A 26,740-nucleotide genomic window follows, 5' to 3' on the forward strand; every position below is an offset into this window, starting at 1 on the left:
GACCACCACTAGTTTCAGGTATCCTTCTATTGTCCAGGTCTCAGTCAACATTCACACCCCGCCTTTTAAATTTCCAGACTGAGACTTTCTCCTTTCTATGGTGCACTAATCCGGAAACAAAAACTCTGAAAACTTAGCCTTTAAATGTATTGACTATGTACAGGTCCTGCCGTTGGCCCTGTTAATAATTCCTTACAATGCGCGCGAGGGCCATCCTCTGGGGGACTTCGGCCAGGGGTAGTAAAATCGAGGGCAGCCCGGGGTGCAAGGACTTTCCACAAAGTCTGAAGGGCGCCAACGCCGACAATTTCTCCGCAGGGACAGCGGAGTAATGAATATGCAAATCGCGGCGGCGCCGCTCACTCCAGTTCCGGGAGGGCGCTCAGCCCCGGCCGCTCCGCCCGGTTCCCTGGCCGAGCGGGTCGGGACTCGCACCTCTCGCAGAGACAGAGGCGAGCCCCGCCCCCTCCCCGCCGCGCCGCCCCGCCCCGCCCCGCGCGCGCGCCCGGGGCCCCGCCCACCCGGCTGAAAGGGCCGCGGCGCTGCTGCGCCTCCTCCTGCCGTCGGATTCGGGCCGGAGCCGCGCGTGACCGGCGCCGCGCGCGAGCGCCATGAGCGCGCGCCCGGGCCGCTGACAGCCTCCGGGATGGACTGTGGCTCCATCTCGGGAGAGGGGCCAAAGCGCTCGTCACACCGCCGGCGGTTTCTGCTCTTCTTGCTCGCCGGCCGCTGCGGAAGCCCGGGCGGCCACGGCGTCCCTGCGCGCCGCTGCCTGTCCGCGCTCCCCGAGGGTCTAGAGGCGCTGGGCGCCCGGGTGCCGGCCGTCCGCGCTGCGTCACGTGCCTCCGCGCTGTTCCTCCTGGTGCCGGTGCCCTCCCCGCGCCCGGCCGCCGCCGCCCCGCGCCGGCCCCTGGGAGACTGGGAGCGCCCGCGCCTGGGGGCCTCGGCTCGGGCAGCCGGGCGCTGCTGCGCGTGGAGGTGCCCTGCCGGCCTCACCCCGGGCGTCGCCTGCGCCGCCGGCCCCCTCCACCTGTGCGGTGGCGGGGTGCCCGCCCTCGCTTCCTGGAGGAGAGGTAGGGTCCGGCGCTCGGAGGAGAGGGGGCTCGCCTCGCGGGGCCGGGGCAGCGGGCAGGGGATGAGCTTTCGCTTTTACCTCCCCGGGGGAAGGCCGGGATACCCAGAGGTCGGGTCACTTGAGGTCGCCAGGCTCCTCCTAGCGTGGGGACGAAGACCTGGCTGGCCCCGCCCTTCTGGTCTGCGGAATCGTGGGCTTGGCTGGCTGCAGGACCTGAGCTACCGGGAATGCGGGCGCAAGGCTTTCGGCGCAGAATTGGAAGGGGCGGCCGGGAGGGTGGCGCGCGCGGGACAGTGAGCTTGTGCGCGCCCTTGTGCGGAGCTCCCACGTGGGCGCTGTTTTGCCAGGTGCTGAAGGCTTGCAAGTTTGAGAAGTGTAGCTCTGGGAAGTTAAAGAATTGCTTTGCAATTTAATTTTATATTCTTCGGGATTAGTGAATTCATTCATTAAGCACTAGTTCCTACTCTGTGCCTGGCACTTTCCAAGATATTTGGAATCTATCAGTTAACAAAACCTTCCTTCTTGGAGCTTAATTCTAGCAGAGGAGATGATACACATAAATGTTTAAATAGGTAGAGATATAATTTTTGTATACATATACAGTTTATATATGTGTAATCTGATAAATGCTATACAAAAAAATAAAGGTAGTAAGGGTTAGCAAGTGAGGTGGGCCTCCAGTTAGGAATTTATAATAGAGTCCTCAGAATAGGTTTCATTGAGAAGGTGGCATTTGACTAAATACTTGAAGGGGGCAAGAGCACTCACTGCCCTACATAAAATTAAGGAAATCTAAACAGGCTCAATTCACTAGGTAGCAAATTGTTGATTAAAATGTCATCATTTTGGGTAATGTTTATTAGCAAACTTGGCAAAAATATCACTTTGGGAGTCTATACTTTTCCATCAGTAGCCATCAGTAACCACTCTGGCAGTCTTTTTTTCTTTCTTTCTCTCAACAGAAATGCCCAGTAAATGTTGGCCTCATCTAAAATTTAAGACTACCTTTCACTGGGAGAGAAACTGATAGGTAGAGAACAAAGTGAACAAAGCTTTACATACAGAGCCTGGGGAATGAGTAGTGAGTGAACTCTGTCAGTGTCTTCAGTAATTGTGAGTTAGAGATGGCTTTGAACTTTATTTCTGTACTTTGCCTTTTGGTGCTCTTTTTTGACAAACTGGAAACTTGTGATTTATTTTCTTCTCATAACTCCAAGATTATGGGGCAAAGGAGAGTTCTTTTTCATCAGTTTCCTGATGTTGTAGCAAAGTGGTGATGCTGGATTCATCTCAAATGATGTCATTCCTCAGAGTGTTGATGGATTCATAAATTTGGGGAAACACAGCCAAGACAATTAAGGAAGCATGTGTGCCCATCAGCCATCAGCAAATGAGAGTTTTGTTCCTTTGCCTTCAGCCTAGTGCCGAAAGTTCTAAGTAGGGTTACTTAAACTTAAGGATGTTATATATAGGAAATATTTACTTGGTTCCCTCCTCTGGCCAACACTAACTTGGGCTTCTTTTGTAAGTATGTTTTCAATATCCTTTTGATATACTGAAGGCCCCCCCAAAGGAGGATTTCATATTATACTTTAACGTAGCTCAGTTTACTGGCTTCCTGGTTATAAGTAGGGATTTTGTTGTCAAAATAAAAGAGGAAAAGTGAGTCAGAGCTGTTCTGAATGTCAGAGTGTTGCTGCATCCTCAGGCGTTACCCTTTGACAGAAAGCAAACTGGCGTTCGCCGTCTGTCAGCAGGGGTTGGAGGGCCAACTGGAAAGCGGCCAGCCCTTTTCTCCACTTCCCAGATGACAATATTTCTTTGAAATAAGCTTGCAATTGAAATAAATTTCGATAATTTTTTTTTGGGGGGGAGGAATAGGCAGTATCTAAATTGGAATTAGCTCTTGCTTAGAAAGTAGACGTGATGCTCTTTTTTGTTTTAAATCACATGAATGATTATTTGATTATTAGAAACAAGGAATTTGGGACTAATCTTATCACTCTTCATAAGCCAGTACTAGACTCAAATGTTTCCAAGCTCCCTAACCCATGGCACAGTCCTGCACAGTTCTAAGATGGGTGGAGTGGCCTGTAGAGAGCCCCTTGAGAGCTCTTTCATTCATTCATTCATTCATTCATTCATTCATTCATTCATTCATTCACCACCAATGTTTTTAGAGCTAAGTCTATTCTGTGTCAGATGTTCAGGGTCTCTTCTCATGGAGGCCAATTTTTGTCCCAGGACTGCAGACAAAGAATGAAAGAGGTACTCGTTTATGTGAAAAAGGAAGACCGTAGGTGAAGAGCGACACTTGCTCATGTGATTTATGTGAGCATGAAATAATATGTGCCTCCCTCAGCACAGTATCTGTCACCTAATAATTGGTGATACTTATTATTTTTCCAGTTACTCTGGCTTCTGAACATGCTCCCAGGCCCTGTCCCCACACATGGCAGACACTCAGCCGCCATGCCTAGACATTATGACTCTACCCCCTAATCATAAGTGGCTGGGCTCAGCAGGGCCTCTCAGAGGTCAAGAGGCTGGCTGTGCCCACTAACTGGCAGTGTGACCTTGGGCAAGTGTCTCTACCTCTCTGAGCCTTATTTTCCTTGTATGGAAAAATAGGGTCATAATAGACCTTTATCCCCCATAGAATTGAGCTGAGAATCAAATGAGTTACTGCATTAACAGCACTTAGCCCAGTGTGGAGCACATGGTAAGCACCTTTAGATATTAACTCTTTATGTTACTATTGATCCATGTGACTACAAGTTTTATTTCAATGCCTGTTGTATACCAAGCAGTGTTCTAAGTGCTGCAGGTATGTAGTGAACAAAACCAGGCACACCCTGACCTTGCAGAGCTTAGGTTCCAGGGGGAGAAGGCAAACAATAAACAAGTATAATATCCTGTAGGGAGCAGTGCAATGGAGCATTAAAGCAGGGTGGGGTCTGTGGTACAGATGATCAAGAAAAGGGTAACATCAAGCTGTTCACTGAATGTTTTGGGTTCTCCTTCCGACCTTTGTGACTTGCGTTGGCCAATGAAATGTGAATAGAAGTGGTAGGTTTCACTTCTGAGTGGAACTGCAGAGGTACTGTGTGATTCTTCACATCCCTTTAAAAAGAAAAAAAGGAATGAAAAAAGAGGTACTCATTTATTATAAGTGGCTGGGCTCAGCAGGGCCTCTCAGAGGTCAAGAGGCTGGCTGTGCCCACTAACTGGCAGTGTGACCTTGGGCAAGTGTCTCTACCTCTCTGAGCCTTATTTTCCTTGTATGGAAAAATAGGGTACTTATGTAAAAAGAATACGATAGGTTAAGAGGAGAAAGGTTTGGATCTCAGATTTTCCTTCTAGACAGTCTCATGATCCAGATCTTAGAAATCATACAACTGAATTTTTGTTTTTAATATATTTTAGCCTGCATTATGCCAGGCCCTCTGCTCGATGCTAACAATCCAAAAATGACTAAGATTGGCTGCTCTTGGGGATTGTGGACTAATAGATGGTACAGATATGGAAGTAATATAGCAATTGCTGTGATAGAGCTATCTGTGCTGGGCTGAGAACACAGATAAGGGAGCAATAAGGCTGCTCCCTGACCTGGGTGTAGTTGGCAGAGAGAACCATAAATTGTATAACCAAAACCAGAACATAATGAGTGCTTAAGAAGTTGTCAAGTTAAATGAAGAGGGGTAAAGAGGATGCTTAAAGTTTACCAACTGAGAAAGGGGCGCAAACCTAGCTTAAGGATGGGATACCGAAATATGAAAGAAAGTTCAGGAAACAGACTAGCTTAGAAAGAAAGCTGAAAAGGTAAGTGTGGGCCAAATTGGAACAGGCTTTGTATGCCTTGCCAAGGACTTAATAGTATAGGCTAGCGATTCTTTGAATCTAAGGCCCCTTTTTTAAACCATTAAACACATATACAGAGAGCAGTTGTTGTGTTTTATATTTTGTCAGTCTGCAAGAGATTATTGGATCTCTTGATCTTACTTGATGCTGACTATGACTACAGCAACTCTACTTTTCCTAAGTAGCCAGTAAGTTGGGAACCATTACTCTAGGCTTACAGAGAAGAACCAGGTCTGTGGGGTCCTGTCCATGGCATCCTTTTGCTTACTTTGCAGTTTCTTTTAGAGTGTGTAGGGGTGAAGGATTGAGAATAGGAGTTGATTAGCTGAAGTATCTTTCTGGTCATTTAGGAGACCTACTGGGAAAACCTTTGAACTTTGAGTTAGTAGATGACTGTTATCTCTTCTACCATTCTTCTGCAACACCTGGCACCATTGAAAAGTAAGGACAAATATGTAGCAAGATTTGCATATAGCTATGTTTATTACATTTAAATGGAAGGGTTTTATTTTATGTTGTCCATCTCTCTTTTTTCCCTTTGCTATCAAAATGTCTTTTTTTAGTATGATTGCAATAGTAAGGAGCTATTATGTTTAAATATCCTTTCTTGACAAAATTATAAATTGACACTGCAATTGTTCCATTTAAAAAAGAAATTGTGGTTCACGAAATACAAAAGCCAGGAGACCATTACTATGCTACATCCTTCAAATAAGCACTTTGAAATAAGTTTACAAAATGGGTTGGCTCTTTGATTAAATGCACAGAAACTTATAAAAATGGCAATATACAAATTGTTAGAACTCATCTCTCCAAAAATGGGCTTTTGCAAAGACATCACAAGGGGGAAAAAATAACAGATCAGTATCTCTTATCAATAAGGACACAAAAATCCTCAAAAAAAAAAAAAATACAAAAAAAATACTAGCAAACCAAATCTTGCAATACATAAAAAGGAGTATATACCATGACTAGATGGGATTTTGTCCCAGGAATACTGGGTTCATTTAACATCTGAAAATCAATTTATGTAATGCAGCATGTTAACAAAATAAAGGGGGAAAAATCACATGATCACCTCAAAAGACAAAGAAGGAATTTGACAAAATTCAACACCCCTTTATGATTTAAAATAAACACACTTGAGAAATTAGGACTAGAAGGGAACTTCCTCACCTGATAAAGGGCATCTGTGAAAAACCCACGGCTAACATATTTAATGGCAAAAGACAGAATGTTTTCCCTCTAAGGTCAGGAGCAAGGATGTCTGCTCTCATCATTCCATTCAACATTGTACTAGAAGCTTTAACCGGGGCAGTTAGTCAAGAAAATGGAAAAGCATCCAGACTGAAAAGGAAGAAGTGAAACCATCATTGTTTACAGATAATGGCCTTATGCTTAGAAAACTAAGGAATTCAGTAAAAAACTATTGGAGCTAATAAGTTTAGCAGGATACAAGATCAATATACAAAATATATTTTAAAAAATACAAAAATCAGTTTTATTTCTATACACTAGCAATGGACAATTTGAAAAATCTACGAAAGAATTCCCTTTATAGTAGCATCAAAAAGAATAAAATACTTAGGGATAAATTTAACAAAAGAGCATAAAATTTATACTCTGAAACCTACATAACATTATTAAAGAAATTAAAGACCTAAATAAATGGAAAGACATTCCATGTTCATGGATTGGAAGACTTTAATCTTGTTAAGATGGCAGTACTCCCCCAAATTTATCTACAGATTTAACACAATTTCTATCACCCTAAAATTCATATGGAAATGCAAGGGACTCAGAATAGCCAGAAACAATCTTGAAAAAGAACAGAGTTGGGGGATTCACTTCCTGATGTTGAAACTTACTACATAGTAATCAAGAAAATGTGGCACTGGCATAAGAACAGACATATAGATCAGTGGGAATAGAATGGGAGACCCAGAGACTAACACTTATATTATAGTACATTGACTTTTGACCAGAGCCACAAGACAATTTAAGGGAAAAAGAGTTCTGGGACAGCTGGACACCTACATTGTTCAAAAGAATGAAGTTGAACTATCACAACATATACAAAAATTAACTCAGATGGATCAAAGACCTAAATGTAAGCTAAAATTGTAAAATAATTAGAAGAAAGCATAGGCGTAAATCTTTGTGTACTTTGAATTAGCTAATAGTTTCTTAGATGTGACACCAAAAGCACAAGGAACAAAAGAAAAAAATAAATTGAGTTTCATTAAAATTGAAAACTTTTGTGCTTCATAAAGCACTATCAAGAAAGTGAAAGACAACTCATAGAACAGGAGAGAATATTTGAAATCATATGTATAATACAGAACTTGTATGTGAAATACAGGGTGTCCCAAGAAAATGTATGTGCACTTTGAATGATTATAAAGTCAGTGTTTATTAACATACAGTTCATTTTCAAATTTTAAAAGAATCTACAGAAATGAATAATTTTCTTTGTCAATGCCTGTTTTCAAACTGATAACCACTCTGGTCCTGGCACTGCTGATAACGCGAAGCAATGGAATTGCAAACATCAAGAATCATTTCGTTCAGTATTTGTGTGCCCTCAGTTTGTCAACTGTTACCAGTTTTGTACCCTAAACTTTATCTTTTATGTATCCCCATAATAAAAAGTCTAGTGGCACTTTAGGATACATTTTCTTTGTTCAAAGCTTAGTCTGGCTTCACCCATTATTTCAAATCAATTAAACCCAAAAAGGAATGACAATTAAGTGAGTTATCAGCTGTTATATATAGGGTGTCCCATTTTTGTGTAAGAGTTCTTACACAAAGAACTCTTACAACTCTGCAATAAAAAGATAACCCAATTTTTTTAAATAGGCAAAGGGTCTGCATAGAACTGTCTCCAAAGAAGATATACAAATGTCCAATAAGCACATTGAAAGATGCTCAACATCATTAGCCATTAGGGAAATGCAAATCAAAACTACGATGAGATGGCACTTTACACCCACTGAGATGATTATAATAAAAAAGTGAATACCAAGTGTTGAAGATGTGGAGAAATCGGAACCCTTATACATAATTGTTGGGACTGTAACAGGGCGCAGCCACTTTGGAAAGCAGCCTGAGATAACCTTATTAGTGTTTAACATAAAGTTACCATATGGTGCAGCAGTTCCACAACTGGGTATGTACCCAGGAGAACTGAAAACGTTTACACAAAAACTTATACACAAATGTTCATAGCTGCATTATTCATAAAAGCCAAGAAGGAAACAACTCACTGCCCTTCAACTAATGAATAGGTTAATAAAATGGGAATAGTTATACAATGGACTAGTATTTGGCAATAAAAAGAAATTTGGTATTGACACATACTACGAGGTGGGTGAACCTTGAAAACACCATGCTAGGTGAAAAACCAGTTACGGAATACCACATATCTTACAATTCTATTCATGTGCAGTGTCCAGAATAGGCAATCCATAGAGACAGAAAGTAGACCAGTAGGTTGCCTGGGAGTGGGGGTGTAGGGAGTTTGGGTATGGGATTTCTTTTGGGGGTGATAGCAGGGTTCTAAAGTCGATTGTGGAGATGCTTGCTCAACTCTAAATATAATAAAAACAATCAAATTGTATACTTGAAATGGATGAGTGGTATAGTGTGTGAATTATAGCTCAAAGCTGTTGTGAAAAACAAAAACAGACTTTTGAGGTATGCCTGATTTTTATTCACGTTGCTGAGTCGCTTTTGTTTACCATTAGGTCTTGTTTGAACTTTATTGTCCTTTCCATTCTAGAGCTAAGCCTCTCTGCTGGGTGCCTGCAGCTGGAGCGCAAGCAACCAGGTTTCACCTCTTCTGGGAGTAGGAAGCTCTACTTTGACACCCATGCCTTAGTGTGTTTACTGGAAGAAAATGGTAATCCTTTCTCATGGGTCACTCACTGTCATGGAAGAACACAATAAATTATTACTTTTCTTATGATTTCATCTAATTTCTAATATTTCTCTCTGACTTTTAAGCCTACAGGTAACCTTTTGGTCAGTTTCCATTTTTTAAGTCCGCATTTTTTGTTGAGGGACATTTTTGCTTCATCAGTATGTTAGAGATTTTTCTCACACATTTTGTCTAAGGGAAGCATATTCTTTTAACATCACTCGGAAATACAGTGTTAAAGATAAAAATTTAGACACAAGTCAGCAAAACTCAGGAGTGGTTCTCATGATGACTATATGAAGCACAAAAGTGGTAGCTTTATTACTGTGCATCTTGTGTGCTTTTATGAAATTAAAATGTTGCTGAGCAGCAATTATTGATAATATCAACACGTTGTGTTCTTTTAAAAAAATATTCAGACTAACATTTTCCCTTATTGCTATTGCATGCATTAATACAAAGGATTGCTCTGACATAGCTGACATTTGTTGAAAGTGTACTTAGTGTATAGGTAACATTCTCATGTTTAACTTTATGTAGACAAATACACCAATTATAATTCTCTATACTGTGACACACATATTTTCAAAATCAGAATTTCACGTATCATAGATTATGCCTTGGAAATAAATACATGTGCTTTTACTTCATTGTATAGTCATTTATCGAGTTGTGCATGATCATACCTGATAAGCTGCCCTCTGTAGATGTACTAAACATGCCCAGGTCAAGGTGATGGAGTGAATTCTGTGCTCTTGGGGAGTTAGAAGCTCTGGGTCAAGCTGTGCTTGGTTGTGGCTTAGGCAGGCCTTTCATCCTCAGATTCCATTTCCTCATTGGTAGCCTGGGCATAATAAGAATTCCAAAGAGCCTTCTGAATATTAAATGAAATAATGTATACTTGAATGCACTTTGGAAAAACTGTCAAATGCTATATAACAATTTTTTACAAGCTTTCCTTGTCAAACTTGAAATAATAGGCCCTTTTCACCAAAAACTTCTTTCATTGGCCAAAAAGAAAAGTGTAAGTGAGAAGAGGATCATCTAAAATTATCTTGATAAGCAGAAGTCTTCCTACTTTTCTTCCTTCTTTCTTCTTCTTTTTGTGGGTAGCGGGATTGAACTGTGTGTTTGTATTCAAAATAACCAATTTTAAAAAGAGATATTAGAGACAATGGGGGCATTTCAGCATACACTAGGTGTTTGCTGATGTTAAGGGAGCATCATTAATTTTGTTAAGTGTAACAATGGCAAGGTAGATGGCCACCAATCCTTCCAACAAGAGGTGGAATTTATTCCCTCTTACACTCTGAAAATTTATTGTTTCTTTGTTTATTTAGACAAAAAATTGTATGTTTAAAATATGATATTTTGGTATATATACTTTCTACTTTTCTTGGTTTCAAACCTTGGCCCATGAATATTTGCATATTTCAAGACCAGTGATGTGAGGACCCCACTGAAGTATGTGTAGGGTGTGAAGATGCTGAGATCAATGATGAACGTGTAAGTTGTCTGGGTCAGGGTAAGGCCAGGAAGAGCCCTTCTAGGAATATTCCCTCCTTTACCCTTTTTTCCTTCAGTTATGTCTCCTGATTAATGGAACTTCCTATATGTCTATAATCTAACTAACCCTGATGTATCTTGTTCTCTCATGCCTACAAAAAAAAATAATTTCTATCTGGTAACTCACCAGGTTTTCAGGCTTCTGCTTTTCAGTATCCCCTTCACTTTCCACAGGTGCTTATTAAATTGTAAGGCTTTGGAGTTCATTTGTTTTTTATTATCAGCATTAAGTCTTCTAGTCTATTTTTCTTTTCTTCTTAATTGCCAAATCTCATTCTGTTTAACTATGAACTTTTCTTAAAATTATAAAAATTGGGAAAGACAGGTTCATTTTCAAAAAATTAGGAAGACAGAAAAGAAACATGAAAAACTGTTCTGAATCCCAGTGTCCCAGGGCTAACCAACATCAACATTTTGGTGGGTAACCTTTTGGGTGATTTTTCTGGATGTGCATGACCTACATGTTGAAAATTAAAGGATTTTGAATGACGTGAAGAAAGTAGGTCTTCGAAGGTCTTTTTTTGTCGCCTTTTAAGTTTGTGCCTTGTTTTTTTAATTATAGTCTCATCTAGATTGTGTCAGCTATAACTTTATTCAAACAAATGTGCCATTAATTAATTACAAGAATCAATAGATCTTCTGAAATTCTTATAGAAATTTAATAGAAAGAATTACTTTTCAGGGACTTGATTTTAAGCATTTTATTAGAATTTGCAATGTGAAATACAAATTACTATCTATAGTTATTAAAAACAATTATACTGCCAAGTTGAATCTTTATATAATTCAATTCAGCATCATTTCTTGAATACCAAAGAATTTTTTTTCTCCAGTTTGGGCCCCTATCACTAGTAACTGAAGAGAATTGTGGAGGAAAAATGAAAGAACTGATTTTAACAATGGCTGTCTTTGCACGTTAAATGAACTAACAGCTAAGTTATTTCCAGCCCAGCTGGGTGTGTCTCAGCAGCTGAGCATCGACCTAGGATCCAGGAGATCACATTTCGATTCCAGATGAAGGCACATGCCCGGGTTGTGAGCTTGATCCCCAGTAGGGGGCGTGCGGGAGGCAGCCGATCAATGACTCCCTCATCATTGATGTTTCTGTCTTCTCTCCCTTTCCTTTCCTCTCTCTCTCAAATCAATAAAGATATATTTTTTAAAAAAAATTATTTCCATAGTCAGTAATTTGACCGATTTATACTGGATATAAAATAAATGAACTTAAGTAAATTATTTTTTGCTAGTATATACATTTTAAAATTAAGGAAGTCATACCCATTAAAGAAAATAAAAATTAGAATCTTTGTTAAATCACAGAAGTGATAAATTATATCTATAGTATTGAGTCTTGCTTTTTTTCACTTGACCTTGCATGGCAGGCATCCCCTATGTTATTAGACATTCTCTGAAAACATGATTTTTAACAGCTAGGAAGGACGTTAGAGAGCAGTTAGCCCGACCGCTCATTTTACATGAGGAAACAGACTCAGACGTATCAAACTTGTCCAGACATGTCATAGCCTGTGACTGTAATCTCATCCTCCTGCCACAGGCTTGCCCCCTGCTTGAATTCAGACATTCACCTTAATGTGTAAGTTTTCTCCCTTTCTATGAAGGACTTTTTTTTGTTTGTTTTGTTTTGACAACTGGAGTCTCCTGAGTGTGACTGTCTTCATGTGTTTGCTTAGGGTTTACCACTCAACAAGCAGAAATCATTGTATCTGCATTGGTCAAGATCACGGAGGCCAACATGGATATCGTCTACAAAGACATGGTCACCAAGATGCAACAGGTTAGCTTCGTCAAGGCACTTTTGCAAATTTGAAACCTGAAGGGAAGATATCATTTGTAATGTATTTTTGGATAATGTTCTATTGAAAAGCAAATCGTTAATTTTAACCATAGTTGAGAGGCAAATTATTACAGAGGCATAAAAAGTATTTATTCAAAGCCACTTAGTGAACTCTTGCAGAGTCTTTGTGCTTGAAATTCACTATGCTTGAAAAGTCTCTATGCTTGAAAACTGTTCAGTGCACCGTACTTTAATGAATGGAGGTGTGGCCAGAATTATAGCGGTGTGATTTTGAGCCATTGGTCCTCAGACTGCCACCCTCTTAACTGTGATTCACTTGATGATACTGGACTTGAGACTTTGTTGTTTCCTTTTGCTCGTCTTGGAATACAGGGTGGCCTTGCTGAACCTCTTTTCTTGTGTCTGTACTCTCCCAGCTCCTCGTTAAGATGATACGAGGTAGCGACCACAGGAGGTGTACTTCCTCCACAAGACTAAATTATATGTTTTGTTTTCCTTCTAGGAGATCACACTTCAGCAAATAATGTCTCAGATTGCTAATGTGAAAAAAGATATGATCATTTTGGAGAAGAGTGAATTTTCAACCCTCAGAGCAGAAAACGAGGTAAAACTAAACAGCCATTTATCCTTATAAAATGCTTTATGTTCAGACATTGAGGTACAATATACATGCACGAAAGTGCACACCTCGATGAATCTTCACAGAGTGTATACTATCAGTCAGATCAAGAAGTAGCACATGACCAGCACCCAGATGTCCAGCTTACACCCCTTTGTGGTCACTCGTCCCAGAGAGGTGACCACTCTCTTGGGTTCTGTCGCCATTGACTAGTTTTGCCTATTCTAGAACTTGAACTGATGGGATCATCAGTAGCTTCTTGTGAATTCTTTTCCATTGCCTATGGTATCGTAAGAATATGTCACATTATTCTACTGTGATGCATATTAGAACAGTTTCCAGTGTTTGGTTACTATGAATAAATGCAGCTGTAAAATAGCCCTTAGTTTCTTAAGTGTGAGATAGGATCAGCGTTTAAATAAATGCTGTCTTTGCCTCTTCCTTGTGTTTTCAGTCCTACGAGAAGCCCACAAAGAAAGTTCATTTATTACCTGTTTGTTAGTCTTAGTCTTGCAAGAAACCTAGCAAAGATTCTTTGTTGTGCTAGAGAAAGATAAAGTCTGAAACTCTCAGAGTTGTCCTTAAAGTCAGCTGTTTGAAGGCATTTAGTTAAAAGAAAAATTAAAGGAAGTATTAAAGAAGGCAAGATCTCTGAAGGCAAATGTGTATGTTAAAAAAGAAAAAAAAAATTGTACCATCCTGGCATGGCAGGTACTTCTCCCACGGAGACTATTCAGTTAAGGTTGTATTCTGAATGTAGCCAACTTCACGCGAATGAGGGAAGACCTTGTGCATAAATACGTGTTCTAATATTAGTTTTATTTTTCTTCTAAACCTTCTAAACGTATCCTTGACTTGTTTCTTTTTAATGTGTTTTTAGAAAGTAAAACTTGAACTACATCAGTTAAAACAACAAATAATGGTAAGATCCTCATTCCTGTTTGCTTGCTTGTTTATAATTACCTAAGCTTAATAATAAATATAATGTCAGAAATACTTTATATGTTCTTAAAAACTAAATTCTACGTTAAATGTTGTGTAATGTGCCTCAAAAGTACACATTGGAAGATTTAGCTAAGAACACAGCCAGTGATTGAATTACTGATGTAACCAAATTCATTAAGAAAATTGTGTTCTAGGAGCAATTAAGTCATTTTTAAATAAAAAGTCTCTAAGGTAGCCACCTGGAACCCTGATATTCTCTTAGAAGAGACTGTCTTTAGAAAATTACATGTGATTTAAAATGCTTAGCACTGTGCCAGTTGTTTGATTTTTTTAAGTGGTAAGGGCATTAATGTGAAAGAAGAAAAAGTTTTGATGAGTGTCAGAAAGAAGGCTTTATTTAAACAAGAATGTAATATTTTACTTCTTTAAGTCCATCTCTGCTTTCCAGAGTTGCCCAAGAAAGAGCTTTAATCGTAAATTCCACAAGGATATTATCTTGGGAATCTTGAGGTTAAAAGCAACAGTGACTCACTCTGGGCTAATTTAAGCATAAAAGGGAATTATTTTTGTGTATAACTGGGAAGTCCTAAGACAGGGCTGACTCCAGACATGGATTGTCCAGAGTCTCCCCAATCACTGTCCCCAGCTCTGTGAGCCCCTGCCCTGCCCCCTCCCTGAGCTGGGCCCTAACCTAGAAGCAGTGGAGGCAGCTTTCCCAGGCTTCACACACTCAGCGGGTTTGGAATTCTTACTTTGGATTTCTTTCTTTCTTGTTTGCCCTCCTACTAGGATGAAGTGGTCAAAGTCCGAACAGATACCAAATTAGACTTCAATCTAGAAAAGAGCAGAGTAAAAGAATTGGTATGTTCCTTTATTAAAAAATAGAGCGTGAGTTAAATTCTTCGCAGGATGGAATGCTTGGTCGAGTCTGAGTTGATAGACGGTTCACAAGTACTGTTAAATACCTGCATATCATTGTTAGACACAGTTTTTTTCTTTAATTATATTTTGAATTAGAGCTTAAATTTGATGCTTTCATAAGTAACATTAAAATTAAAATCTTGCCTTGGCTGGTGTGACTCGGTTGGTTGGAGCATCGGGGTGCATGCAGGAGGCAACTGATTGACGTTTCTTTCTCTCCCCCCTCCCAACCCTCCCTTTTTCTAAGAAACCAAAAAAAATTATTTTTTAAATTAAAATCTTGATCAAATAAGTTTGAATTTTTTGTTTCAGAGATACTAAATTATGTATCACTTAGACATTAATAAAGAAATTGAACTTAGTCTTGATCTATTTCATACTGACTTAAACCTGCACAGGTCCTGATTTTACAAAAGTTAAGTTGATTTTCTGACTTGAATAATACTAAATTATTAATATTAATATTCTATACTGAAATTCAAGATTTAAAAAATATTTCCCTATTGTCTTTTTCTTAAGTAGAGAACTCTTAATGACTTTATTACACTGTTTTGAAATGCAGATTCTAAATGAGTAATTTATGTTATATTGAAACTTTTAATTAGGAAACGTAGTGCTGCACATTTGTTACCAAAAAGATACCACAAAATGGGGTCATGCACAGGACCTAAGAGAAATGGAAATGCAGCCGTGTTGCCCTTGCTTCTTCAAAGATAATGATGTAAATGCAATATTTTTTCCCTCAGAGCTTTCACAGTAACCCTGCTGTTTTTTAATTGAGATATAATTGACATATATTAGTGTCAGGTATACAACATAATGATTTGATATTTGTATATATTGCAAAATGATCAACACACTAAGTCCAGTTAATATCCATCACTGTATTACATAGTTAAGAAATTTTTTCTTGTTATAAGAACTTTCAAGATTTACTCTCTTCTGAACTTCCTAATATACAGTACAGTATATTAACTACAGTTGCCACGTGGAACATTACATCCCCAGGACTTATTCATTTTTAACTGCAAATTATACCTTTTGACCCACTTCATGCATTTTGCTCACTCTCCATCCCTCACCTCAGGCCACCATTAGTGTTTCTCAGTATCTGTGAGCTCCCCAGGTTTTTTGGGGTTTTTTAGATTCCACATATAAGTGAGATCATACAGTATTTGTCTGTCTGTCTGACTTATATCACTTAGCATAATGCTCCCAAGGTTCCTCCAGGTTGTCACAATGGCAGTATTTCCTTCTTTTTTATGGTAGGATACTATTTCATTTGAGATATATACTGTGTATCTCAAATTTTCTCTATCCATTTATCCATCAATGGACTCAGGTTGCTTTCATGCCTTGGCTGTTATAAATGTTGCGATGAACATGGGATGCAGTAAGTTGTATGTTTTAATCTTTATGTGTTGGGTTGCCTCTGATTTATCTTCTGATCCCATCTATCTTCTTATTCAAGCTTTATTTGAATTTGATGACATTCAGTAGATACCTTTTTTATTCTTAGCATAATGAGAAATAGGTATATAAAGCATTTTTCACTAACACAGAACTGGATACACGTGCAGACACCGAGTACTCACAGTTGTTCATTGTCTTCTCATTTTGCACTATTTGCTTTTAACCAAAATGTGCTATGATGATAATTGAAACGCAAACAGGTACTTCACTATATTTTGGAACTGCCTCTGGACTTAAGAGTTAAGTCCAGATTTCTTGGATACCAAATAATTATTATGTTCATGTTACCTATCTTTCTAGTCTTAAAATGCTTTTCAACCATGAAGATTAAGTCACCTCGTATCACTAAAATATTTAGTGATCACTAGCATATGACTAGTATCTAGAGGAGGAGAAACTCTTCTGGTTAACTTTGCCCTTATGGTTTGTGTACTTAGCAAAATTCTGAATTCACTTTTTTAAAAATTATTTATTGATTGATTTTAAGAGAGAAAGGAGGGGGAGAGAGAGAAAGAAACATCGATTTGTTGTTCCACTTAGTCTTGCATCATTGGTTAATTCTTGTATGTGCCCTGACTGGGGATCAAACCTGCCACCTTGGCATATGGGGACATGCTCTAACCAACTGAGCTACCTGACCAGAGCTGAATTCGCTTGACTTAAGAAGATGCCTGTTGTTAACCAAGCTGGGGAGACGTATACCTAGGAGATTGGGAAATACGGGATGTGAGCCTGGATTAAAGCCAGTGAGTTTATGTGACTTACCGACCTAGCTGAGAAGGTGTTCTTGGTAATCCTAAACTTAGATTATTCTGAAGTTCAGGACAGTAGCATATGATTATGCAGCTAGTATGTATTTAACATGCATTGATGAAGATGAGTTATTTGACCCTCACATTCCCTTATTTAATAAAGTTGTAATATTGTGCCAATTACATTACCTGTGGTGATATTTACAGCCAGTTTCAAAAGTAGTATGACCTATAAACTGTTTTGGGACGCAGGGAGATGGAACTTATTTTAAAAATCATGGCAATATCAAGATGCAGGCTTTTCTTTTCTCTTGTGGCTGAATCAATACTGACTTACTGAAGGCCAGTTTAAAGGTGTGAAGAAAATCCAGTTTTCCCTTGCCCTCTGGTGGTGATCTGGTGCATAGCTTTCTCCTGGTGGAAGCCCTGACATTTAGAACAGAGATGAGTGTTCTTTGGTCCTATGACTAATCCTTAGTTTGGGGGTTGGGGCCTTCTTGCTGCTGCTTTTTAATTTACAAGCAGTGCTATTTTTATGTAGACCCAGGGGGAAATTTTATAGCTAGAAAGTTTCGAGATACCTCAAAAGCATTAATTCTTTCCCCCTATAACAATATTAGTTTAGTGAAAAAATTTTAATTCTTCACTTACATTATAGATTCCCATTTGTTCAATTAAATCCTAATGCCCACTACTAAGGAGAGATGTCTGATTTGGGTTTTAATGTCAGCAAAGTTGCATTAAATCTTTGCACAGACATTATAGCCAAAGGCAAGATACCGTTTAAAATCTGGGTAGAACTGGTTAGTAATTTTAGTAACACTGGATTGTGACTCTGCCAAGTGGATCGGTTTGCGTGTTTGTTTTAAATTAAATGTGATATATAGTATATTTCTTGTATGTACATTGTTTTATAATCACAAGGCAACATCTATGTCACAGAATAATATTCCTTGAGACCATTCTTTCCCATCTTTATATCTTTCCTATGTTGTGTCTAAGTTTCAAGTTTTGTTTGTAGTTGTGATGGGATAGCTACTAAGTGGAATTATTTCCCACTTTTTCACTCTCTCCTGTCAAAGCCAAAAAGCGTGTGACTCAACGTCCATCTAACTTGGTCCTGGAGAGTGTCAGTATAATAGTGGGAGAGCCATCTCAGTGAGGAGATGAAGCGGGGAAACATAGCGGAGAGAGGGGTGAAGGCTGACAAAAGGGAAGCCAGATATTGGAGCGATGGGCGAGTGCAAACAAGAGGCCTCAAACAGAACTAACGGCGAGGGCTAAGCGGGCTCCTCTGACCCCCAGGCAGTTGCTGGGGCTACCTATTCTTGGAAGTAGTGAGACCAGGATATTTAAGACTCTAGAGATGGAGGAGAGGAAGGAATGCGAATCTGACCTGTGTGCTGTGTTCGTTTCAGTATTCGTTAAACGAGAGGAAGCTGCTGGAAATGAGGACAGAGATGGTGGCGTTGGTAAGAAATGGGACGGACTCTTCTTGGTCGTTTTACTCACCTCTGCTTCGTCCCGTGCACGGCTGCTGCTGTTTACAGCGATGTGTCCTAGGAAAATAGGTGCAGGGTTAGTGTCAGGGGTTTTTAAATTGTGGTAAAATACACATAAACATGACCACTTTAACCATTAAGTGTATAGTTTGGTGTCATTAGGTACATTCACATTATGTGACCATCACTACCGCCCAGCTACAGAACTGTCTTCATCTTGTAAAACTGAAATTCTCCCTATTATACAATAACTCCCCCAGCCCCTGGCAACCACCATTCTACTTTCCATCTGTGACTACTCTAGGTACCTCATCTAAGTGGAATCATACGGTATTTTTCCTTTTGTGACTGGCTTATTTTCAGTTAGCATAATGTCCTCAAGGTTCATCCATGTTGTAGCATGTGTCAGAATTCCTTTTTTTTTTAATTTCAGAGAGAGGAAGGGAGAGGGAAAGAGAGATGGAAACATCAATGAGAGTCATTGATCAGCTGCCTCCTGCACACCCCCTGCTGGGGATCGAGACCGAAGTCCAGGTATGTGCCCTGACCGGGAATCGAACCAAGATCTCCTGGATCCTAGGTCGACACTCAACCACTGAGCCATGCCAGCCGGGCAGAGTTCCCCTCCTTTTTAAAGCTGAACGACATTCCATTGGACGAGCATACCACATTTTGATGACACTACCTCTGAATGGTTGGGTTGCTTCCACCTAGTGGCTGTTGTGAATAATGGCGTGAATGTGGGGATACAAATACCTGTTGGAGTCCCTGTTTTCAATTATTTTTAGTGTACACTTGGAAGTGGAGTATTGTAGGATTTTTTTTACACTTAACCACAATACTTGATTATCTTAATAAAAGTTTAAATCTCAGTGACTGAAGAATAGTAAGGAATGGACATAGATTTTTAAATTATGTTTTTTAACTTATGGCATGCATTTACTTCTTTCCCATCCTGTATCACCTGGGACCTCTGAAACCTATGAGACTTCCATGAGAGAATATTGCAGTATTTCTCTGAAATACTTTTCTGTTCATCAGGTGTTTATTTTCTTATCCATTACCTGATTGGTTAGCCATAGGGAACTACTTACTTGCCCTAGAATTTTTAGTGAAGCATTCCCAGTTCTTTGATGCATTAATGGATATGACAACCCCGTTATAATGTCAGCAAAACTCACCACCCTTTGGGGGTAATTATATACCTAGTTTAACTGTGTTATATTTGGGAAAGAACACAGAATAGGCCTTTGGTATAGCCAAGCCTCATAATAATAAAACTTGGTGTCTGAACCATAAAAGAAGAAAACTTTTTAAAATGTGAACAGAGCCTGGCTGGCATGAATCAGCGGTTGAGCATCGACCTATGATCCAGGAGATCACAGTTCGATTCCTGGTCAGGGCACATGCCCGGGTTGCAGGCTCGATCCCCAGTAGGGGGGCGTGCAGGAGGCAGCTGATCAATGACTCATCAATGAAGTTTCTATCTCTCCCTCTCCTTTCCTCTCTCTAAAATCAATAAAGACATTTTTTTTTTTTAAATGTGAATAGAAACAATGTCAAGGCAAGCATTGTTGCTTTTAGGTTATCTAAGATCTTGTTCATTTTTTTAAAGCATTTTTGTATACTTTTCATTAAGGGGAATTTAGAAGAATGGGACATACTTATTGCCATTGAGAACAGACTGGCTTCATAGTGTTAGCCTTAGTTGTAGGGCAATCTATAACGTACAAAAGCTTTTTTACAAAGATTACCACATTGGATTCTCTAAACAGCCTGTGTGGAGGCAGGGCTAATGGCATTTTTTTTTCCTTTTTCAAACAGAAGGAAACAGGCCTAAATATATTTAAGGCCCTAACCAACGCAACATAGCATGAGGATAGTAGAACTAAGACTCAAGCCCAAGTCTCCCTAACCTTACCCCAATTCCCCTTGACTGTACACTTTTGGGAAGGAACTCTCAGGACTGATAGCAGTGGGAACAGTATATCCCAAGTGATATAATGCTGCGAATCTCTTTGTTTTACAAGCACGCCCAGCAAGACCGGGCCGTCACCCAGACAGACAGAAAGATAGACACTGAGGTCGCTGGCCTCAAAACCATGCTCGAGTCGCACAAGCTTGATAATATTAAATATTTAGCAGGTAAGCTGTTTTGTATCTAGGTGGTTAAAACACCCTGAAAATAAAATTAATAAAATTTATAAAATAAGTCAGACATATTTGCATTTCATTGATTCTAACACATATTTTCATATTTTAATATCTTTGAATTAGCAAGCATCTTATAATTTCCAATAGAGTATTACTGTACTATAATTGGCAGTTTTTTTTGAGAAGTAAATAAAATGATGTACTTTATAGCTGACGGAATCTTAAATTTGATAAGGTACTATCATTGAACTATAGTCATTTTAAAAAATTTTAAGAGAAATTCAAGATGGAATATTTGACGGGTAGAATGAGAAGCTTTAAGTTGTGATCTTTCTGCTTGAATTGTTGACCCTCCTCATAAAAGGTTATTTGCAATTTTTGAGCCAAAAGAGGGAATAAAGATTCATGTACCAAAACAATTTGCCATTATTTTAACTCAAGTTTAGTATTTTGTGTTAATATTTTAAAGGTACAATTGTATTAAGTGAAATTTTGCTCGTAAGTTAAAGACTGTGTCCTGTACAGTACATACACATATGCTTTGTGACCACAGACTTTTTGTGATTCCAAACTCTTATTGAAAAGTGTCCATGAATATTGGATACATCTGTACTTTGAAGTTGATGATGTCAAGGTGTGGGGTTTTTTTATGGGCAGGTGTTTCATGGAATGTGGCACATCAGTGAACAAGTTTCTTAGTGGTTTTTTTTCCCCGCCTTGGTGGATAGGTGGATAAGTGCCTATGTTTTCTTAATAAAAAGATGTTCCCTCAAGTAACTCTTAATATAACTAATACTGTGCTCAATTATTTTTTTCTTCCAGGGTCTGTCTTTACGTGCCTAACAGTAGCTCTGGGATTTTATCGCCTGTGGATATAATAAAGTGTGTATTTAAAGAGATCTCTATTGTTTTGCCTTAAGAACACCAGTTGTTCTGCTTCCCCCCCCCCCATTCCAACTTTTAACGCCAATTTTTATTTAATGCATATTATTTATTTTATGCAAATTATGGACCTGTAACCAAGGCAGAGAAGTCAGGAATTTCATAATTGCTCCTTTTGTCGTTTCCGTGTGGTTGACTTTATAACGCTGAGTGGTAGTGGACAGAACATGGAAGACTCTGCTCAGCTGCATCAGTGAACTTGACCTAGCCTGTGGGACATACCAACAGTAAATATTTGTATAACTGTACAATTGTAAATCTTTTGTCACACAGAGGATTTGGGGTCTTCCTTTAAAAGGCACATTGGCTTTACTGAGTGCTGCAGAGTCACTGAAGTAAACCACGAGCACCACGTCCCCTTCACCTCCTGCCCCCACCCTCAGCCTCAGTATCCCCAAGTTAGAGCACTGCTCCAGCCCCCCTCGCTGTGCTGGGGTTCAGCTCCAGGTGGCCACTGCTTCAGCTCCCTTCACTGTGCTGTGGTTCAGCTCCAGGTGGCCACTGCTTCAGCTCTCCTTGGTCAGTATGTTAATGATGCCACTGTACTTTGCGTCCAAAGGAGGCTTTTTTCTTTTAATTTCCACTGTCTTAGTAAGTTACTGTTAACAGTTATTTTTCATGTGCCTTGCAGCTAGAAAACTTGTTGCCTAATGAAGTGTTGTAATTGTAATGAGGACTCTGTTACCTCTAGGTTTCCCTCCCTCACTCCTTCCCTCCCTCCCTCACTCTCACTTGGCCTTTCCCCTCCCTCATGATTTGAGAGCCATAATAATATTCCATGTGTGCCATTGCCTGCCTAGAAGACTTGCTGATTCTTGGCATGGATGCCTCCTTCAGCTTGTGGGATGGGGTCTGCTTCCTTCTGGTCTTCTGCCTTTTATACAAGGGAGGCAGTCTGTTTTCCTTCTGTAGCTACATCTGGATATTTAGATAGGGTGTGCACTTTTTCGAGACATCTTTAATGAACATGCCTTTGCCCGTTACAAGCTTAGATCGTAGGCTTTCAAAATTAGGGAACTGTCACGCCAGGTATCATCTGAATTTAGATTGATTTCTTTGGTTACTAAAGGCATTCTCATACCTACCTTACCTCTATATTTAAAACAAATTCCTAGATACAATGGGGGTTATTTTGGAAAAGCACCTGATCTTATTTGAATGACTGGCACGTAGGAGAAAGTAAGCATTTTAGAAATAATGACATTTACAGGACCTTTTCTGTCTTTCTCCATATGCACACGTGTACATAACCTGGTGCAGTGGAGAAACCACGTAGACCGCCTGATCAGACTGGTAGAATAAATACCCATTGTCACTGTTCCAGCCACACTGGCCAAGAAAAGTTACCTTTTGTCCCAGGGATGTCATTTCTAAACTTCGGAAAGTGTAAGTTGTTGCTTGTTTTGAAAACATTTGTGTAGCACAGAGATTCTGAATTCCAGATCAGTATGAAAATCAAGTACTTTTGCATTAGTGGTAATAGCTTCGAAGTGAATCATAACTTCATCTTTTTCAACTGGGTCCAGAATGACCTTAACTGCTTCTAAAATATTTTACCCGTATGTTCTTCCCCTCTCAGAGAAGGGTCCCCAGAAACTGCACATTTAGCAGTTGCCTTAAGTATTAACCACTTAAGTAAATGACACCCATTAAGACCACACTTGCAACTACTTAATGTAGCTATCGCTTTGGTTAGTAGAGCTTAGAGAAAGGGCCTGGAGTGCAGACACTCCTCCAAAATAAAGAACACCCAGGGGAGAAAGTACTGTATGTGAGCAAACAAACACTAACTGGTCCAGGTTAAAGACAGTGAAGTGACCCTATATCCTGATAGAATGTTCGTAAAGTAACATTCAGTGGGATGACATCCTTTCATCTGCCAAAAGTACTCCAAATGACATTTCTACTGGTGGTAGTGGGCTGCATCAGTCCGTCACTTGATTTGGGCCATTGATTTTGCTGCAGAGTCCTTCGCAGTACAGAACAGCCTTTCCCCTCCGCCTTGGGAACGGTGAGCTCTCCTTCCATGCTCACGTGGAGATTCGGAGGCTTCTGGACCATGTTGCCTTTATTTAGTCAAATGTATCCTACTTGGAAAGCACATGAGCCAGGAATGCAAGTGGCCCCTTCCCACTGCTGGCGCAGACATCTGAACAGTGTAAGCGTGCCGTGACCGGACACTGTGACAACTTCCTGAGCCCGCTTGGCTTGGGAGCACCCGGATCACTAGGAAATTAAGCATCAGCACTCGGAAGGGGGAAGATGTCTGGCAGAGCTTTCAGAAAACCTGTGTCTAGCCCATGGGGAAATTACAACTAGATCCTGAAAGCACACCTCTCTAGGCACAGGGGCCCGAGGAGCCTGAAGTGGAGCATCACATGGACAGAAACTTTATATTTCCCTTTCAGGCACTCATCACTCCATTTTTAAGGCTTCCTCTGCATTCCTACTTTCTTCTCTCCCCTCCCTTGCCCTTTATCTTCTTGAAAGAGCTGAACTCCAGTTCCTCTTCTTTCCTGCCCCATTAATAAGCAAAACCTGTTTGTGTGTACAGTTCTTACAGAAAACACGAATTTTTGGTTTTCTAGCTTAATATATGACAGAACTAAATCTGAATATTCATTTTTTCCCTTAAGAATGCCAGGTACTTCAGCTGAGAAGTCACAGATTCGAGAAGAAAGGCCTGATGACTCAAACCAGACCTCTTGCTGGAATTTGTTTCTGAACACTTTAAAAAACCAAACTCCTGAGCCTCCTTGAAGAGGACCCTGACTGGATTGTCTGGGGCTCAGCTTGTACTTTTCCCCTTGTGGCTCCACTTAGTGACATGATCCCTCCTGTGCTCTGGTTTCCTCCCCTCCGGCCTCTCTGCTGTCAGTTAACCGTGTGGGCATTAGCACGCATTTCTCTCCGCCACCCTAATTGTGCTATGTTCTGAGAATTTTGGCCTCATTTCTGAACAGATACCATACAGATGGTACTGGAGAACTCATGTCTAGAAAACTTTGATTTACGTTTACCAAATTTGTTGTGATTTTTACTAAAGCAAAAACATGTTAACCAGAAATAATTTATTCTTTATGTATATAAAATGTTTGAGAATGTTTAGCCTGTTATTGGAATTTTATTTGGAAAATATCTTTCTACAGATTTACCCTTATGTTCCTCTGATTATAACCCAAATAATTTCTTAATCCTTTCATTACTTATGCAAATATTCAGTTATGCAAATAATCAGTTCTAATATGTCTAATACGATACATTAGAGTGGGTATAAAATTTTTATTTAAAATATTTAATTCTCTCTATGTGACTAATACACTTTTCTATTTGTTCAAATTGAAAATGAAAACTGAACAACTTCTGCCTACACTGTATTTCAACTGTTACTCCCTCCAGTTGTATATAATACTGGTGTATTATAAGAATCTAGTACCTAAAAATTTGAATTTATATAAAAGATAAATTTGAAAGTAATTATTTGATTTACAAAATAAATTTTTTATTTTTCAAAACAATTCTTTTAGCATGTGTGTGTAAAATACTTGTTTGAGGGGAAGACGGGTATATACACAAGTTTTTAAAAACAGCTGAGGATACAGATTGCAAATGATAGGAACCTAAATCATGCCAGCTCTAGCAAAAGGCAGTGGATTTTTGGCTTATGTGATCCAAGTTCAGGAAGAGCGAAACCAAAACACCGTCATCTCTCCGCACCTCTTACTACTTTTTCTCCAGGTAGGCCCAGTTCTCTGAGGCCACCTCTAAGTGTGGAGAGCCAGAGACAGCCAGCAGGTGCCCCTCCAGCCTCTGAGAGAGGGAGCTCCGCTCTGAAAAGGCCTGGAGGGAAGTATCCAAAGCAAGCAGCGGAGCTGGCAGCCAGCAGAAGGGTCCCTAGGGCGACAGCTTCTTCCCCGAGGACATGTCCCACCCTGGAGTGGGGAGCCCTTCTCCAGTCCTCCTCGCTGGCTGATCTTTGGAGTGATAAACATCTGCTCGGAGGGGAGCAGAGGGACACTGGGAAAGTGGGTAAGTGACAGGTAGCCCAGAAATTAATTTTAGATACATTTCATTTTCTCCAACCGGAGATCTTTTACCAAAATTAGAGTCAAATAAATAGATTTGAGGGTGAGCCGTTAAGTTTCTAAAAGGCCCTAAGTGATTTGCAAACTCGGTCTGTCGTAGATGTAGGTCATCCGTCCACGTTGCCTCCCCTGGAGCCCACTCTCGCATCTGTGGCGAGCAGACAAACTCAGTGTTTTCTTCGCCTTGGGGCTTTGATCTCTTCGAACACAAAATGCCTAGAAACGGCGTACTCTCTGGAGTCGACCCGGCGGCCCATGGCAGAGCTTCGCCACGCAGGCCCGTCTCTACCTTAATTCTGCAGTTGCCACGCCAAGGTCGCTCTGGGACCCTGGGGAGGGGCCGTGGAGCCACTGCCAACCTCAAGGGTCTGAGCCTCAGCGTCCTTTAAACAGCAAGAAGCTCGGTCTTGCCCACATCACAGGCAGGTAACTATTTTTAGCCAACACTCAGGAATAAGAAGATGACATATGTGGGCATTTTACAAGGTCCTAACTTTTCAGTTTAATACTTTTTTTTCGTTATACTTCCGTTCAGTAAACCCTAATCCGTTACTTATGATTTTGAAGTTTCAGGTCGGCGTAATGTGAAAGCCCAGGGAGCTGCGCCCACAGCTTCAGCTTAGTGTGTCATTTCTGAAGTTCCTGCCTTGAGGTTTTTAAAACCTCCCTCCCCAGCCATCCGGACTCGACAGCACCCATTCGCCCAGGAGAGAGAAACCGCTGCTTGGTGGCGTCTTGTCCCTCCCGGCACGAAAGTCAGTGTCTGCCTGACACAAAAGTATTTTTACTATCTCTCTTTAATTTTACAGTAATTATGGTTTGGACGAACCTCACAGCAACCCTGGCGATGCTGTAACAGTCAGTGCCTCTCAAACCTCAGGAATTGCTCTCTGTGAAAACCTCAGTGGTAAGATGGGGTGGACAGAGGGAGCACTCAGACATGTTTTTTTTATGTTGGTGTCAAAATTAGGGACTTTCAACTGCAGGTAACAAAACTAACGGTGGCTTGTGGCTAATGACTTGAATTACTTATTTGAGTCCAGAAATAGGTGACCCTCAGGTGATCCTCAGGGTTGGGTTGGCAGCTCAGTGTTGCTTTCAAGGGCCCAA

The 26,740-nt window shown here is 40.2% G+C and overlaps 1 protein-coding gene across 2 annotated transcripts; it reads left to right on the top strand.

Annotated features, from left to right (window-relative positions):
- The first annotated feature begins 520 nt into the window (after window positions 1–520).
- On the top strand, window positions 521–25,056 carry MCUR1 (mitochondrial calcium uniporter regulator 1). 2 transcript variants are annotated; one of them, XR_013999263.1, is made up of 11 exons: window positions 521–1,073; window positions 8,718–8,837; window positions 12,113–12,216; window positions 12,740–12,841; window positions 13,737–13,778; window positions 14,591–14,662; window positions 18,366–18,419; window positions 20,480–20,594; window positions 21,426–21,485; window positions 22,806–22,931; window positions 24,182–25,050. XR_013999263.1 is itself a non-coding variant. In XM_081143824.1 (10 exons), the coding sequence occupies exons 1-9, from the start codon at window positions 647–649 to the stop codon at window positions 21,479–21,481; spliced, it is 1,092 nt and encodes a 363-aa protein (XP_080999950.1). In that variant the 5' UTR covers window positions 521–646; the 3' UTR covers window positions 21,482–21,485; window positions 24,182–25,056. The 2 variants fall into 2 exon arrangements, 1 of the variants encoding a protein (XP_080999950.1); XM_081143824.1 differs by lacking the exon at window positions 22,806–22,931 and having other exon boundaries at window positions 24,182–25,056.
- Window positions 25,057–26,740: the final 1,684 nt, after the last annotated feature.

Source organism: Miniopterus schreibersii (genome assembly GCF_964146895.1).
Source record: "Miniopterus schreibersii genome assembly, chromosome: 8".
Taxonomy (NCBI): domain Eukaryota; kingdom Metazoa; phylum Chordata; class Mammalia; order Chiroptera; family Miniopteridae; genus Miniopterus; species Miniopterus schreibersii.